The 16,670-nt window shown below is 43.8% G+C and overlaps 1 protein-coding gene across 3 annotated transcripts in view; it reads left to right on the plus strand.

Annotated features, from left to right (window-relative positions):
* Positions 1 to 16,670, plus strand: part of TRPM3 (transient receptor potential cation channel subfamily M member 3) — a 147,714-nt gene that overhangs the window by 103,279 nt on the left and 27,765 nt on the right. For all 3 annotated transcript variants that reach the window (XM_069961856.1, XM_069961857.1, XM_069961858.1), the window contains one exon: positions 7,166 to 7,417. In XM_069961856.1, coding sequence (XP_069817957.1) covers positions 7,166 to 7,417 — 252 coding nt within the window. The remainder of the gene's footprint in view (positions 1 to 7,165; positions 7,418 to 16,670) is intronic.

A 16,670-nucleotide genomic window follows, 5' to 3' on the forward strand; every position in this document is an offset into this window, starting at 1 on the left:
GATGTGCGGTTGACATTTGCCATCTCATACGCCATACTGCTGTTATGAAGGTAGCAGCGGCTATCATGGGGAGCCCTGCAGGTGGAAGCTAATTGATGCATGTGTGAGCATGCTACTCATTGTGGGTGTAAATTATTGTTGTTATTGTTATTTCTCTGCTTAAAATAGCAGAAAGTTTTTATATAATGTTAAGAAAATTGATGTATACTTTTAACAGTACATCTCATGTGTATACCGTTTTCTTGTATACTGATTGTTTACTACTGTTTTCGTTATTCAAAAAACCTTAATAAAACCCATTGAACCAGTCTAATGGACTTATTGAATTATACCACCGTTTTAAAGTAAACATACACTATATTGATAGATGCCAGTTCTTCACAGGCTCCGCAGACCATATAAAATATTATAGTACAGTTACATTCAGTGACTGTAAGTGACATCTTTTCTGACTCGATTTGTCTTTTTCATCATCTCCATCTTGCCATAAAGATTTCTTCCAGTCTCTTAGGCCCTTTTCATTTATAGCATCCTTTCCACCCACAGCTCCCCAAATGGGAAATGCCCCCACATTATACGTAAGCCCTTCTATGCCCCAACACTTTATTAAGGCCTGCTCTGTGCCCCCATACTCATAATTAGCTCTCCATTAAAAGTGCATTAAAAAACTTTTCCTATCCACAATCCTAAGCTTCTTGTGTATACCACAAATGGCGCAAATCACAGGGCAAAGAGCCATTGGCTTTCTGATTCCATAACCCTAATAGTTTTCAATTGTGTTTGTGCTCAGGGGTACCCCTCACTGCAGGACCCAGTCATAGATGTGTGGTGCGCGGGCCTGAGGGAGGTTGGTGTTGGTGGTCTCCCTGCTGGGCCAGCTGGTACAGTGGTGTGATGGCTGAGTGGGTCTAGGGTCACTTGGGCACTTGTCATGGTAGCCTGGAGTGGTGTGGGACCCACTAGCATGGACAAGGTGATCCCTGTTTGGTTTCTCCCCCCTATAGGGTTCTAGAACTGCATAGCTGTTCTGGTGCTCATCAGAAGAAAACTGGCTTGTCTTGTTGTGTCCCTGTTTGAGGATCTGGCCAAAGCCAAGCCCTGGCTTGGCTTCTGCAGATACCTGTTTGTCGTGCTACCTTTCTCGCTGAAACCAGACTACAGACTGACTCCACCCACCAGGAACTAATTCCTAACTACAGGGGTTTGTCTAACCCTGACTGTGATTGGTGAGCTGTGTGTGTGTGCAGAGAGAAAGGAAGGATAGGATAGGCTGGAGAAAGGAGGGAAGCACCTGCACCTGTAAGTGGACAAAAGGCAACATGTGACATACAATAGTTAACCCTAGGAAGACTTCAGCTGTGCATAGTAATAGGTTGCAAACAAACACAGTAGTGACACCTAGTAGGGGAAAACATAGAATATAGTTACAGCATCTCCAACTCTGTAAAACTGAGTGAAAACTTTACACAGGTGCATAAGGACAGCACCCTGTGCTGGGATACTACAGATGCACCCTCTGTGACTGTGGTGATTATGCCCCTCAGCATGTATAAGTGCTGCTGAGCTGTAAAGGGCCTTTCAGGGCCCTATCACACAGAGCAATATACTGCCGAATTAGACCAGTTCGGCAGATTATTCCTCCGTGTAATAAAGAGAACAATCAGCAGAGGAGCTGATCATCAACTGATGTCGATGTCTTTTAGCAAGATGTCATCGTTGTCTTTTAGCCAGTTTAAAAATCATCGTCCACTGACCATGCATCGCTATGTGTAATAGCAATGCACGACCAACGGCTGATGATTCTGCAATAAGGGAAATAATAAAGTTTGCACCCTGCAACCACCTCTGACACTTCTAGTCCCATCTCTTCAGTGAGAGGCCATTCGGCCAATCACTGGCCATGGCATGTCTGTGCCATGGCAGTGATTGGCTGAGTAGCCTGTCACTGAACAGACGGGGCCAGAAGTGTAAGCGTCGGCTGCAGGGAGCAGTAAACACAGTAAACATGGGTAAGTATAAACTTTATTATTTTTTCTCTGAAAGCAAGAGCTGCATGGACATCGCTAATGATATCCGTGCAGCCCTTGCTATATGATTGTCAAGCCGTCAATAGGTTCATTAAGCAAGCGCTTAATTACCAGATTGGCGCTCGCTTACACTGCTCATCAGGCCATGTAACACTAGCTAGAAACACTAATAACAAGCCAGTGTAAGAGTGACACATATCAGCCGAGGATGGGGAAAATGTCTGATCCTTGGTTGATCTGGTCTTCATGTCAGGCAAACATTTCCCTCTGTAAACAGGGTAATGTGAGCCCAATAATGATAAAAGAAAATTGACAGCACATATATGTATATGAGTATATGCACACTGAGTAAATATGGGGGATTACATTGACATGTCAATTCTTTAGGCTGACAGCGGAATCCCCCTGACCATAGAATGGAGCCTATGGGGCGGACAGAGAGCCAAGCGTGCGGGGACGAGCGGCATAATTCCCACAGAGTTATCCACCACATTTACAGTAACTTTATAGATCCCTGATGCTGAAGGGAATCCATTTATTGCATTTCCTGTGGATATGTACTGAATAACTCTGATGGAAATTAGTCACAGAAATGCAAATACAGGCCTACCAAGTATATGCAATGCCTAATATGTGCCACTAAATAATACAATATAATTTGTGTCTATGGAGACTGGACAGATTGCAAAAGTACTCTGTCCCTTTTTACCCTTATTCCTGGTTATTTTTTGTGCATTAGTGCTTATAATGTGAACTGCATCTGTTAAGGTGGAATTATACATTTCTCTACAATGTGCATGTAATTGGCTGACCTGGAAGCAGCGTCACACCTCTAACTGTTCAGCTTCTGATTGATATGAAACAACAAAGGACACCTGCTATAACAAGTATGTTTTAGCATTAACAAGAAGACAGTTACAGATAATATATGCACAAGTATTTTTCTTACCTACAATCCTGATTTACAGATTGGAATATTTATCTGTATCTTTTTATCTTTATATCTACAAGTCACTAAACGGTAAGTATAAACTAAGTGACTAAACTAGATCCAGGAACCCATCCCTTTCAAACTCCATGTCAGTTTTCTGCGGCCGCTATTCATTGGCAGTGGGGAATTTGAATTTCCCTTGCCACTGATGCGCCCACATCCGAATTCGGCGGCAGTGAAAATCATCGGTCAGGTGAACAGGTGCATGCCTGGCATAGCTTTCAGATGTAATTTGTGCCAATTTGACTCACCTTTTTTATTGAAATTAATGAGTGCAGTGCAGGAGGGCCAAAGGTCACAAATTTTTGTGCAAAAAAATACTTGCCATATATATGGCTTACTGCTTACTGCTAAGGCTGGGTTCACACTGTGTTTTTGCAATCCGTTTAAAGTATACGTTAAATGGAAAAACGGATGCAAAAACAGATGCAATTGCGTGTCATCCATTTGAATCCATTTTCCACTGACTCCCATCATAAAGAAAAAAAAGGGATAAAAATGGATGCTGTTTTTGTTTTTTGTTTTTTTTAACGGACACAAAAGTAGCATTGACTATTTTTTTCTGTGCGTTAACCAATTAAAAAGGGATACATTGAACATATTGCAAAAACGCAGTGTGAACCACGCCTAACCCCACTGGTCAGGCCGTCTAATACGTTTTTTAGAGATATCATTGCCAGCAATGTAGCTGAAAGGTAATTTAAACCATTGGTTTGTTTGTTTTCATGTGGGGGCTCGGTTCACACGTTGTAAGAGTGCGGCTGTATGTGCGGCTGTAATTGTGCGGCGGTATTTTTGATGGTTCGTGTGTATGCTGGGAAGCACACTATGTCTGAATCTACGGCCCTATCGTAAACGGACCCGTAAAAAATGAACAAGACCATTGTTTGCGGCTGGACATGCGGCCGTGGATTGACAGGCGGTCCGTACGGAGTACTTCAAAAATAGCTGGCAATGATGCCGAATGCCGATGCCTCTAATAGTTAATATATTAAATTAATCAAAGACATTTTATTTGTAATCAAGACACTTTCGTTGATCAATAATTTATTTCTAAGGAATCCATCATTTTGCAATTAAATATACTGTTAAAAAAATAGATATATAAATAAATGTATATTTATCTATATATTTATTTTTTGACAGTATATTGAATTGCACAATGATGGATTCGTTAGAATTAAATTATTGACCAACGAAACTGAATTTATTTCCAAGAAAATGTGTTTTATTCATTAAATATTAATTAGTACAGGAAGCTCTATAAGCCGTGAATTCATATTCCCGCAATAGAGCATTCTGTACTAATCATCACTTTACTTTAATGAAAACATCAAATGTTTCTTCTAATTATGTTATGACAATAGCATTATTAGAAGAAACATTTAGAATTATATGTGCGCTCAGCTGATTGGCTGTTCGGCTGAGCGCACATATAATGAGCCGGTCCGCAGCACAGTGACTTCATTGTGCTGCGGACCAGCGAAGAGGACACATCGGGGTGAGTATAGAGCTCTCCACACCCCCTCCCCAGCACTGCACCCCTCCCAGCAAGGAAGGGGGGGTCAGTTAACCCCTTCCTTGCTGGGATGGGTGCAGTCTGACATCAGTCTGGCCCCCCGGGGGTTAAGGGGGATGCAATACATCCTCCCTTAACCCCTTGGGGGTCAGACTGTAAGCAGCGATCTGTAAAGATGCTGCATACTGTAAGGAGCACAACACCGCTCACAATGATGGGTGTTGTGCTCCTGTTTGTGTTTTTTTTGTGTGTTTCTCCCTTTTTGTTTTTCAGATATCGGTATCCTAGGGATTACGTCGGATTCCATGGACTACGTCGATGACCAGCGGTTGTTCTTTGAATTTTTTAAATAAAATGGTCAATGAGGGGTGTGGGGGTGTTTTTATTTGAATAAAAAAATTTTTAAACTTGTGTCTTGTCTTTATTTCTTTACTTTTTAGACTTAGTAGTGGAAGCCGTCTAATAGACGGAATCCATTACTAAGTTGGGGCCTAGTGTTAGCCGGTATAAAATGGCTAACACTAACCCCCTATTATTACCCCAGTACCCAATGCCACCAGGGGTACTGGGAAGAGCCGGGTGCCAGTGGTCCCGGAGCGTCAAAATTGGCGCTCCTGGACCGGGCGGCAGCAGGCTGGTAATATTTAGGCTGGGGAGGGCCTAAAACAATGGCTCTTCCCACCCTGGTGTTACCAGGCTGCTGTCGTTTGGTTTTTAACCCGGCTGGTTATAAAAATAGGGGGGACCCTATGCGTTTTTTTTTTAAATAAATAAATAATTTAAAAAAAACGCATAGGGTTCCCCCTATTTTTATAACCAGCCGGTTAAAAACCAAACGACAGCAGCCTGGTAACACCAGGGTGGGAAGAGCCATTGGTTTAGGCCCTCCCCAGCCTAAATCTTACCAGCCTGCTGCCGCCCGGTCCAGGAGCGCCAATTTTGACGCTCCGGGACCACTGGCACCCGGCTCTTCCCAGTACCCCTGGTGGCATTGGGTACTGGGGTAATAATGGGGGGTTAGTGTTAGCCATTTTATACCGGCTAACACTAGGCCCCAACTTAGTAATGGATTCCGTCTATTAGACGGCTTCCACTACTAAGTCTAAAAAGTAAAGAAATAAAGACAAGACACAAGTTTAAAAATTTTTTTATTCAAATAAAAACACCCCCACACCCCTCATTGACCATTTTATTTAAAAAATTCAAAGAACAACCGCTGGTCATCGACGTAGTCCATGGAATCCGACGTAATCCCCAGGATACCGATATCTGAAAAACAAAAAGGGAGAAACACACAAAAAGCACACAAACAGGAGCACAACACCCATCATTGTGAGCGGTGTTGTGCTCCTTACAGTATGCAGCATCTTTACAGATCGCTGCTTACAGTCTGACCCCCAAGGGGTTAAGGGAGGATGTATTGCATCCCCCTTAACCCCCGGGGGGCCAGACTGATTTCAGACTGCACCCATCCCAGCAAGGAAGGGGTTAACTGACCCCCCTTCCTTGCTGGGAGGGGTGCAGTGCTGGGGAGGGGGTGTGGAGAGCTCTATACTCACCCCGATGTGTCCTCTTCGCTGGTCCGCAGCACAATGAAGTCACTGTACTGCGGACCGGTTTATTATATGTGCGCTGAGCCGATCAGCCAATCAGCTGAGCGCACATATAATTCTAAATGTTTCTTCTAATAATGTTATTGTCACAACATAATTAGAAGAAACATTTGATGTTTTGAGTAAAGTAAAGTGATGATTAGTACAGAATGCTCTATTGCCGGGAATATGAATTACCGGCTTATAGAGCTTCCTGTACTAATTAATATTTAATTAAGAAAACACATTTTCGTTTAAATAAATACAGTTTCTTTGTTCAATAATTTAATTCTAACGAATCCATCATTGTGCAATTCAATATACTGTCAAAAAATAAATATATATATAAATATACATTTATTTATATATATATTTATTTTAACAGTATATTTAATTGCAAAATGATGGAATCGTTTACATTTAATTATTGAACAATAAAAGGGACTTTATTAGACAGAAAATGTGTTTTATTAATTCAATATATTAACCATGAGAGACATCGGCTATAGTGCAGAGGATCGCAAACCCCGGTAATAGCGATTCATGTAAACTGTGTTCCCTGCTTTCCCAGATGCATCCAGAGGTGTTTGCATCACTTTCTTAACATTTTATTTGTTATTTTTAGTTGAACCAGATTTCCAAGTAAATGACCGTATGTTTTGAGCCGCATGTCTATTTTTTCCCACGGCCGTAGTTTCATCCGCACATTTACAGCCGCATAAAAAATACAGCCGCACAGTTACAGCGTGTGAACCCAGCTTAAAGATGTTAGCTCATCTCCAGAGGGCAAAGTCTCTTTTCTATCGGAAGCTTGAAGATAAGTCTACCTTTTTCCAACAAAGAATTGCCTGTATGTGTCATGTATACACCAATGGATTTTTTAAATAAAAAAAAAATTAATTTTCATAACTCACCTCATTGTGTGCAAAAACAATGCTATTAAACCTTATACTTGCAAAGTATTATCTAAATCTGACAAAGAATTAGGTTATTTGCTGATGTTTGCCCCAATATTTTTTTTCTTAATATCTTACAGATCTTGATGTCTGAACCAGGAAAGTTGCTACAGAAGTTTAAAGTATGGTTGCAGGAATACTGGAATGTTACGGACCTCATCTCCATCCTGCTGTTCTCCATTGGCATGATACTTCGCTTACAAGAGCAGCCCTTCAGCAGTTACGGGAGAGTAATATACTGTGTTAACATTATCTACTGGTATATTCGTCTGCTAGACATCTTCGGTGTGAATAAGTACCTTGGACCCTATGTTATGATGATTGGCAAAATGGTGAGCAGGATCTCTCACATTTATGAGCATAATGGGGTTCATTCTGAACATTCAAAGTTTTTAATCTAAAGTTTAGAATAACCTAAAGCCAGTAATATAAATCAGGAAACCAGAATAAGAACCTTCACATATAACACTGATCTAAGGGCTAAGTGACAACGGTGTGCTACTGTATGCGTATAAACACAAATGCTTTTGCGGTGAGCTGTTGCATTTCTCAGTGTTTTTGTGTGTTTGCAATTTCATCCATCGCAACGTGCTCCTGCCTAGTGTGAATAGTGTTCTAGGGGAGCTGATCAAATTTGTCTTTTTTTTTCTATTAGGTACACAACATGAGTGAAGGGTACTTGGATTGTCCTCTTGTGTTTTTAACCCTTAGGCGACCCTGGACATGCCCGTACGTCCAGGGCCGCCTCCATGTGTTCAGAGCGGGGCCGCGTGCCAGCCGCGTTCTGAACTGCCGCGGTCCCGGGTGCCGCTGGTAGCCGGGGGCCGCGGCTATTAGCAGGCACCGTCCGATCGCCGTGCCCGCTAATAAAGTAATCGGATGCAGCTGTCAAAGTTGACAGCTGCATCCGATTACTTGATGCAGCCGATCCCTGGTGTCTAGTAGGGGACATTGTCCCGGAGGAGCGATCCACACATCTTACGCCGTCCAGGGTCTGCTCCGTAACGGCTGCAGCAGCCGGGTGCAATCAATGTGCCTATCTCATTGATCTATGATGCATATCTATGCAGCATAGATCTCAATGAGAGATCAGAGTACGTATACTAGATATCCCCCAGGGGGGCTTCTAGTATAAGTGTTAAACAAAAAAAAATGTGTTGCTATTAATAAAAGTTTGAATAACCCCCCCATGTTATAAATAAAAATAAATAAATATGTAAATAAACATGTTTGGTATCACCGCGTGCATAATTGCCCAAACTATTAATTAATCACATTCCTGATCTTGCACGGTAAATGGCGTAAGCGCCAAAAAATCCCAAAGTGCAAAATTGCGCATTTTTGGTCGCATCAAATCCAGAAAAATTGTAATAAAAAGCGATCAAAAAGTTACATATGCGCAGTCAAGGTACCAATAGAAAGAACACATCATGGCGCAAAAAATTACACCTCACACAGCCCCATAGACCAAAGGATAAAAACACTATAAGCCTGGGAATGGAGCGAATTTAAGGAACATATATTTGTTAACAATGGTTTGAATTTTTTACAGGCCATCAGATACAATATAAGTTATACATGTTATATATCGTTGTAATCGTAACGACTTGAGGAACATGCATAACATAACATGTTTTATCCCACGGTGAATGGCGTACAAACAAATACCCGCCAAATAAAAGAAATGTAGGGTTTTTTCAATTTCACCACGCATTGAATTTTTTTCTGGTTTCGCAGTGTACTTTATGATAAAATTCAGCCCGTCATTGGGCTCATGTGGGTTTCTAGGTGAAAAAATACAAGTGCTATGGCCTTTTAAGCACAAGGAGGGAAAAACAAAAATGCAAAAATTGAAATTGGCCGGGTCCTCTAAGGGTTAAAGGGGTAATTGGCAAAAGTGTAAAGGTTTAGGGGACCTCACACTTTAAGGTTTATGAAAAATACAGCAGCCTAAAGACCTAAGGATCATGCTATTAGCAAATCAGCTTGGGTACGTTTAGCTGAGATCTAAGGTGTGGGAAACACGGTTAAGCTTAGGTTTACGACTTTATTTTTACCTTCTGGTGCCAGTTTCTATTTCACATGAGCAGTGTCAAAGAATAAAGTTGACACCATGAAATGAAATGACAGTGGCACTCCTAAACAAATGCTTCTTCTTCTCTGCTTAAATTTAAGCACAACCGACTGAGCTGAAGAAATAATTGAGGTTAAATTAGATTTATTCTTCCAACCCAAAAAAAAACAAAATAGAGACATAACCTTAAAGAGGAACTCCAGACAGCATTGTTAGAAAAAAAAAAAAAACAACTTCCAAACAATACAATGCCTCCTCCTAACATTCTTCATGCGGTTGTACAGTAGTCCTTCTCCTCTGATGCAGCTTTCTGCCTGCTCTGTCTCTCTTGCTGTTCCTCTTCCTGTGCACTGCGCAGAATGTCCTATTTCTCCCACCCCATAACCCCGCCTCTCCTGCCCATGCCCCTCCCAGGGCTCTACCGCCCATGTCCCACAACTCTCAACCCCTCTTTGTCCCGTGACACATCTGCATTCTCAGTCTGTGCTCAGCAAACAAACTGAATGTGAGGCAGTGGTCACATGATCTGTGTCTCCTGCGGAAGGAGAGCAGAGGAAGCAGGAGACAGAGTGGATTGCACATAGACCAGTTATCTTCACTTCCTAAATGTTATTCAACTAACAGTGCGGCAGAACTGCGTAATATATTATATAGAAACAATTATTATATATAACTTTCAATGTATTTTTTAATAGAAAATCATTTTCCCTATCCAGAGTTTCCCTTTAAGCAATCAGTTAGAGGCAACATAGTTCCCAACTGCCTTGTGGTCTAGTAGTGCTGTAAATAGAGATGATCTAAACAGCCCTTGGGTTCATGAGATTAATTGATGGCAAAGAAAGAATACTTAATAGTAATGTAGCTAAAGTAAGAGTGTTTTTTAATTTATTTGGACCTTTCATTAGTGTTACATTTTTGTGGCAGCAACATTTTTTGTGGAATGCTAGTCAGCAACTGTATGACAATCATAGGCACAGCAAACAGACACAAACAGGTTTAAAGGGGCTTTTCACCTTTTACTTCTGAAACCTCTAGCAAAACGTCTCCCTGGGTGTGGTCACAAGCCTGGAGAGATCACAGCTGCAGAACATTGCCCCTTGGAGAGGAGTGCATCTTTTGTGCAAAGGAAAATGTTATCACTATCAACCACATATCTCCCTGTGTAAAAAGGATGAGCGGCCAATAGCAAAAATATTTAAATGCCTGCACAAATGATACAGCGATCATTTGTGCAGCCCAGCTGTGCAAATAGTAGAGAATTCTTAAAGTGTCACTGTCGTGAATTTTTTTTTGCAGAAATCAATAGTCCAGGCGATTTTAAGAAACTTTGTAATTGGGTTTATTAGCCGAAAAATGCATTTTTATCATGAAAAAGCAGTTTGAAACTCTCCCCCCTGTCTTCATTGTTCTCCTATGGAGAGAGCTAAATAAAAGACCAAAACAGGACAACAAAGAGTTAATCTACAAATACCTCACCCTCTATCTCCTCTGACAGTCACCACTGACCTGTCTGAGCTCTGATTACAGCTGTCACCCAGCTCCCTGCCTGTAATCCTCTGTTATCTGCTTTCTGCTGCCGGCTAACTCCCTCCTTCCTCCTCCCCCCTCCCCTCTCCCTAGAAAAGACAGAGTGTGACTCATGCAACAAATCACAATTTTCAGATTTTTTTGCAGTGGATGGAAAAGAGGAAGGAGGGGGGACCTGGGAAAAGGCTTTTTAAATGCAGATAATGGCATATTTGGCTAATAAACCCAATTACAAAGTTTCTTAAAATCGCCTGGAATATTGATTTCTGCAAAAAATAAAAATACGACAGTGACTCTTTAAGGCTAACAAGCACGAATCTCACTGATTGGCACTTTTTGTAGTCCCTGCACAGCCCCGTATCACCGAGTTCTGACAACTGCGCATAGCAGATGGCTAAACCACACTCCAACTTCATACAACACCCAGTTGTCATTTTGTTTATTAAATTTTCTAGAAGGAATAAGAGAAAACTGGTACAACATAAAGTTCTGAACATGGTGCTTCAGAATTAATTTGCAAGAAATACATGAATTTACTAAAACAGACAAGCTGGCAGCATTGACAGTTCAAGGAAAACTAAAAGTAGGTTAGAAGACTCTAACCTCCTTTTATGTTTGTATAGTGCATGGAACTTAATTAACAAAAAAAGTAAAAATCCCCAATGCAATAAAAAAATCCCAATGCACAATTCAACATTCACAATAAAATATGGATATTCTTTATTTAATGTTTAAAACGATGTAAAAACACACACTCACACACACACCCAGACACCTAAACCGGTGTCTGTGTAATGGAAAGAATTAATTACAAATCCGACACATATGACCACATGAATGCAAAAATACCAAGACACCTCTAAATGAATATGCTTTGCATAGTGATGTTGCCATTGTACACTGTTCCCCCCAACACACAAAATAGAGAAAAAAGTATATATACAGTTTTAATGCAAGTGCTCTAAGTAACACGGCTCAAATGAGTAACACAGCCAATAAACAGTAACTTGTGGAAGAAAAAATATATAAAATATGCAACAGCATAAGGAGGGAGTGGTTAACTGTAAGGCCCAGTACACCTTTCACACGTCCCCTGCCACAAACCTGTGAGCCTAGGTATCCCATTTTTTTGCATTCATGTGGTCATATGTGTCCGATTTGTAATGAATTCTTTACATGTGACATTACACAGACCCCGGTTTAGGTGTGTGTGTGTGTGTGTTTATATCTTTTTTAACTTTAAATAAAGAATATCCATATTTTCCCTATAAACGCTTTCTTCTTGCTTGTAAATAGTTCATGGAACTGTAAGACTGAAGGAAAATTTCTTACCTTAGTGCGATTTTCAATAAATCTTCATTTAATCATAATGTAAAGTAGGTGGTTTGGTGCACTGATTTGCCCTGCCCCCTTATATTTATTTAATCAGTGCTTTGCATGACGTGATACATTAAAGCTAATATTAATAAACACATTTCATTATTACAAGAATATGTAATAAAGACAATTAGTAAGCAGAATAGTAGATAGGGATAAAGTGTAATGCTTTGATACATATATAGCTTTGATACATAGAACTTCTACATAAAAAAAAATTAAAGGATATGCAGTATAACTAGTGATGAGCAAACATGCTCGTCCGAGCTTGGTACTCGATCGAGTATTAGGGTAATCGATGGTACTCATTACTCGGACGAGCATCTCGGGATACTCGAGAAAATCTCATCATCCATTTCCTGTAAGTTTGGGCGCTTTTTCTCATCTGATAAACATGCAGGAGACTCTTTGGTACATCCTGCGATCACGTGGGACCCATCCATGTCGATAGCAGCGATTGGTTGGCCAGATCAGATGACCCTGCAGTAGTGGCTTATAATAGGGGCGTTTGGGGCGGCAGCCTGGGGCCCTGAGCTCCTGGGGGGCCCATGATCACCCAAAAAGACTTGTACTTTCAATGGTGTACTGTCTCCTGACTACACTTCTGCCATGAATTGCAAAAAAACACATTTTTTTTTATGGCAATTTTGCACAAATCAGGACATCATGACATTATCTGTCCTGTACTATGAACGCCAGGCTAGTGCTTCCATAGTTACAGTGGGGTGGGGGGGCCCAGGCTTGGTGAACAGCCCGGGGCCTATGGTAAAGTTAATCCGCCCCTGTGACCCTGCCATATAAAAATCGCGGCCGGCAGTGCTCGCTTCAGACGCATGCTGTGAGAGATCAGGGACAGAGCTGCTGCTGGTCAGGGAGAGCATTAGGGAGGGAATTAGCATTTAAGTAGGCAGGGAATACTAGCAATACACACAGCCCTTTTCAGGGCTTCAAATCGTTTTTAAATTGTATTACTACAGACTGCTGGCTGGGACTTGCAGTGCAGCTACCACGATTTCAGCAGTACACTGTGGTGATCGGCTGCTGCAGAAAGGGGACATTAGGTGTTGCACACAGACCAGGGGCGTAGCTAGGGGTTCAGCCTAGGGGGGGCGAGTGAGGCTGAGTGGGCCCCCAACCAACGTTACCCATAGGGAACCCCAGCAGGTGACAAGGATTTTTTTGAATAATAAAGGGAATATTCTTCTACATTTTTTATAGTGAATAAGGATAAAGAGCAGTGTAAGAGGCTTCTACATCTGGAATATAGAGCCACAAAAAAGTGCTTAAGATTAGAAAAATATAGCTGCCTTCTTCCACAGACAGCACCACTCTTGTCCTCAGTTTGATTCTCCTGGTGGCTGCAACCTGTGGGTGACAACCATCAGCCCTGAAGTTCCAGCAATACATCTGTCTACAGCGGCAGGTATCGTAGGATTGTACTACTGTACTACAACTCCCAGCATACCCTGAGGGCTGCAGACTGTCAACCTGGAGCCCCCCTTCCTCGACCAAGTGCATGCTACTGGTATATATATATGGTATTACCAATAATACCAGTATACAAGGGGGAAATATTATTGCCACAACCACTACCATCACCACCATATTGTTACTGACTAAATCCTCTATACTAAATCCAATAAAACACAGTACCAGATTACAAGTAACAAATAACACCACTACTTACTGACTAACACCACCACATACTGACTAATACCACCAGATACTGACTAATACCACCACATACTGACTAACCCCACCGCTGCTACTGAATAATCCACTGTACACAGACCAATATCACCTCTTCCAGTCATTTAGCGGTAGCCCTAGCTCTACACAGGTTCTATACATCATATACATTACAGTGCATATATATTTAGTGACTCACAGGGGATGTCTTCTCTGAACGGAGTTCTTCCCTTTTTATCTTCTTCTCCATCTGTCCTGGGCCATTATGAGAACTTCTCCGATCAACGAATCCGCAGAATCTGCCAGACAGACATATTAGTCTCCAAACTCTGTCATCATCCTCATCTCTCTACATACTGCACATCTGTATTGGCCACTTTACACCCTTGTTTAGTGGGTAGGCTGACTCTTACAGATGGCTCCCCCCTGTATTGCCCCCTTATAGATGTCCCCCCCCCCCGGATTACCCCCTTATAGATGGCTCCCCCTGTATCCCCCCTTATAGATGGCTCCCCTCCCCTGTATTCCCCCTTATAGATGGCTCCCCCTGTATCCCCCCCCCCCAGATAGATGGCTCCCCTCCCCTGTATTCCCCCTTATAGATGGCTCCCCTCCCCTGCATTCCCCCTTATAGATGGCTCCCCCTGTATCCCCCCTGTATTCCCCCCTTATAGATGGCTCCCCTCTCCTGTATTCCCCCTTATAGATGGCTCCCCCCTGTATGCCCCCTTATAGATGGCTTCCCTCCCCTGTATTCCCCTCTTATAGATGGCTCCCCTCCCCTGTATTCCCCCCTTATAGATGGCTTCCCTCCCCTGTATTCCCCCCTTGTAGATGGCTCCCCCCTGTATCCCCCCTTATAGATGGCTCCCCTCCCCTGTATCCCCCCTTATAGATGGCTCCCCTCCCCTGTATTCCCCCCTTATAGATGGCTCCCCCCTTTATCCCCCTGTATTCCCCCCCTTATAGATGGCTCCCCTCTCCTGTATTCCCCCTTATAGATGGCTCCCCCCTGTATCCCCCCTTATAGATGGCTTCCCTCCCCTGTATTCCCCTCTTATAGATGGCTCCCCTCCCCTGTATTCCCCCCTTATAGATGGCTTCCCTCCCCTGTATTCCCCCCTTATAGATGGCTTCCCTCCCCTGTATCCCTCCCTTATAGATGGCTCCCCTCCCCTGTATTTCCCCCTTATAGATGGCTTCCCTCCCCTGTATTCCCCCCTTATAGATGGCTCCCCCCCTGTATCCCCCCCTTATAGATGGCTCCCCCCCTGTATCCCCCCTGATAGATGGCTCCCCTCCCCTGTAATCCCCCCTTATAGATGCCCCCCCCTGTATTCCCCCCCTTATAGATGGCTCCCCCTTATAGATGGCTTCCCTCCCCTGTATTCCCCCCTTATAGATGGCTCCCCTCCCCTGTATTCCCCCTTATAGATGGCTCCCCCCCTGTATCCCCCCCTTATAGATGGCTACCCTCCCCTGTATCCCCCTCTTATAGATGGCTCCCCCCCTGTATCCCCCCCTTATAGATGGCTACCCTCCCCTGTATCTTCCCTAATAGATGGCTCCCCTCCCCTGTATTCCCCCCTTATAGATGGCCCCCCCTGTATTCCCCCCCTTACAGATGGCTTCCCTCCCCTGTATTCCCCCCTTATAGATGGCTCCCCTCCCCTGTATTCCTCCTTATAGATGGCTCCCCCCCCTGTATCCCCCCCTTATAGATGGCTCCCCTCCCCTGTATCCCCCCCTTATAGATGGCTCCCCTCCCCTGTATCCCCCCCTTATAGATGGCTCCCCTCCCCTGTATTCCCCCTTATAGATGCCCCCCCTGTATCCCCCCTTATAGATGGCTCCCCTCCCCTGTATTCCCCCTTATAGATGGCTCCCCCCCTGTATCCCCCCTTATAGATAGCTCCCCTCCCCTGTATTCCCCCTTATAGATGGCTCCCCCCCCTGTATCCCCCCCTTATAGATGGCTCCCCTCCCCTGTATTCCCCCTTATAGATGGCTCCCCCCCCTGTATCCCCCCCTTATAGATGGCTCCCCTCCCCTGTATTCCCCCTTATAGATGGCTCCCCCCCCCCTGTATCCCCCCCTTATAGATGGCTCCCCTCCCCTGTATAGTTTGCCCCCTGCACAGCAGATTAAAAAAAACAAACACACAACTCACCTAACAAGCGCTCCCCTGTCGCTGCTGTCCTCTCTTCTTCTTCCCCCGGATGATGCGTCGCTCCCTGGGGGATTCCCGGGCAGTGCACACACCAGGAAGCTGAGTGTCGGTACAGGAAGTCCCAGCGACGCGCACTAAGGTTAATGATACGTGCGCTGCCTGGGAATCCCCCAGGAAGCGACGCATCAGGCGGGGGCAAGATTGCCTCTTGCGGCCGCAAGCAAGACCGTGCTTGCGGTCGCAAGAGAGGTATAAAGGAGGGGGTGGGCGCTGCAGTTCAGGGGGCATGCACCGATGCGGAGCGCAGCCTCTTGTGGCTGGAGGCATAACGCTGCCTCCGGCCACAAGAATGATTGACACAGCCGGGAGCCAATGGCTCCTGATGCTGTGTCAATCACATCCTGGCCCAGTCGGAACCGTATGCGCTCATTAGAAGTGCGAGCGCATACAGTTCCGGCCACTACTGACGTGTTAATGCTGTCTGCAAAAGCAATAGCTTTTGCAGATAGCATTAACTGTCTGAGACCTCAGTGGGCCCCTGTCTGAGTGGGCCCGGGAGCGACCGCCCCCCTTGCCCCCACCAAATTTCGCTACTGACACAGACCCCTAAGAAGTGTTCATCATTTTCTGAGGTCGACAGGTTTTCACACGACCTTCCCTATACCGACCTTGAGTCCCTTGCAAAAATGCTCAAGTTTCCCATTGACTTCAATGGAGTTTGTTACTCGAAACGAGCACTCGAGTGTCG

The sequence above is a fragment of the Dendropsophus ebraccatus genome, chromosome 3, assembly GCF_027789765.1.
Source record: "Dendropsophus ebraccatus isolate aDenEbr1 chromosome 3, aDenEbr1.pat, whole genome shotgun sequence".
In the NCBI taxonomy this organism is placed as follows: Eukaryota; Metazoa; Chordata; class Amphibia; order Anura; family Hylidae; genus Dendropsophus; species Dendropsophus ebraccatus.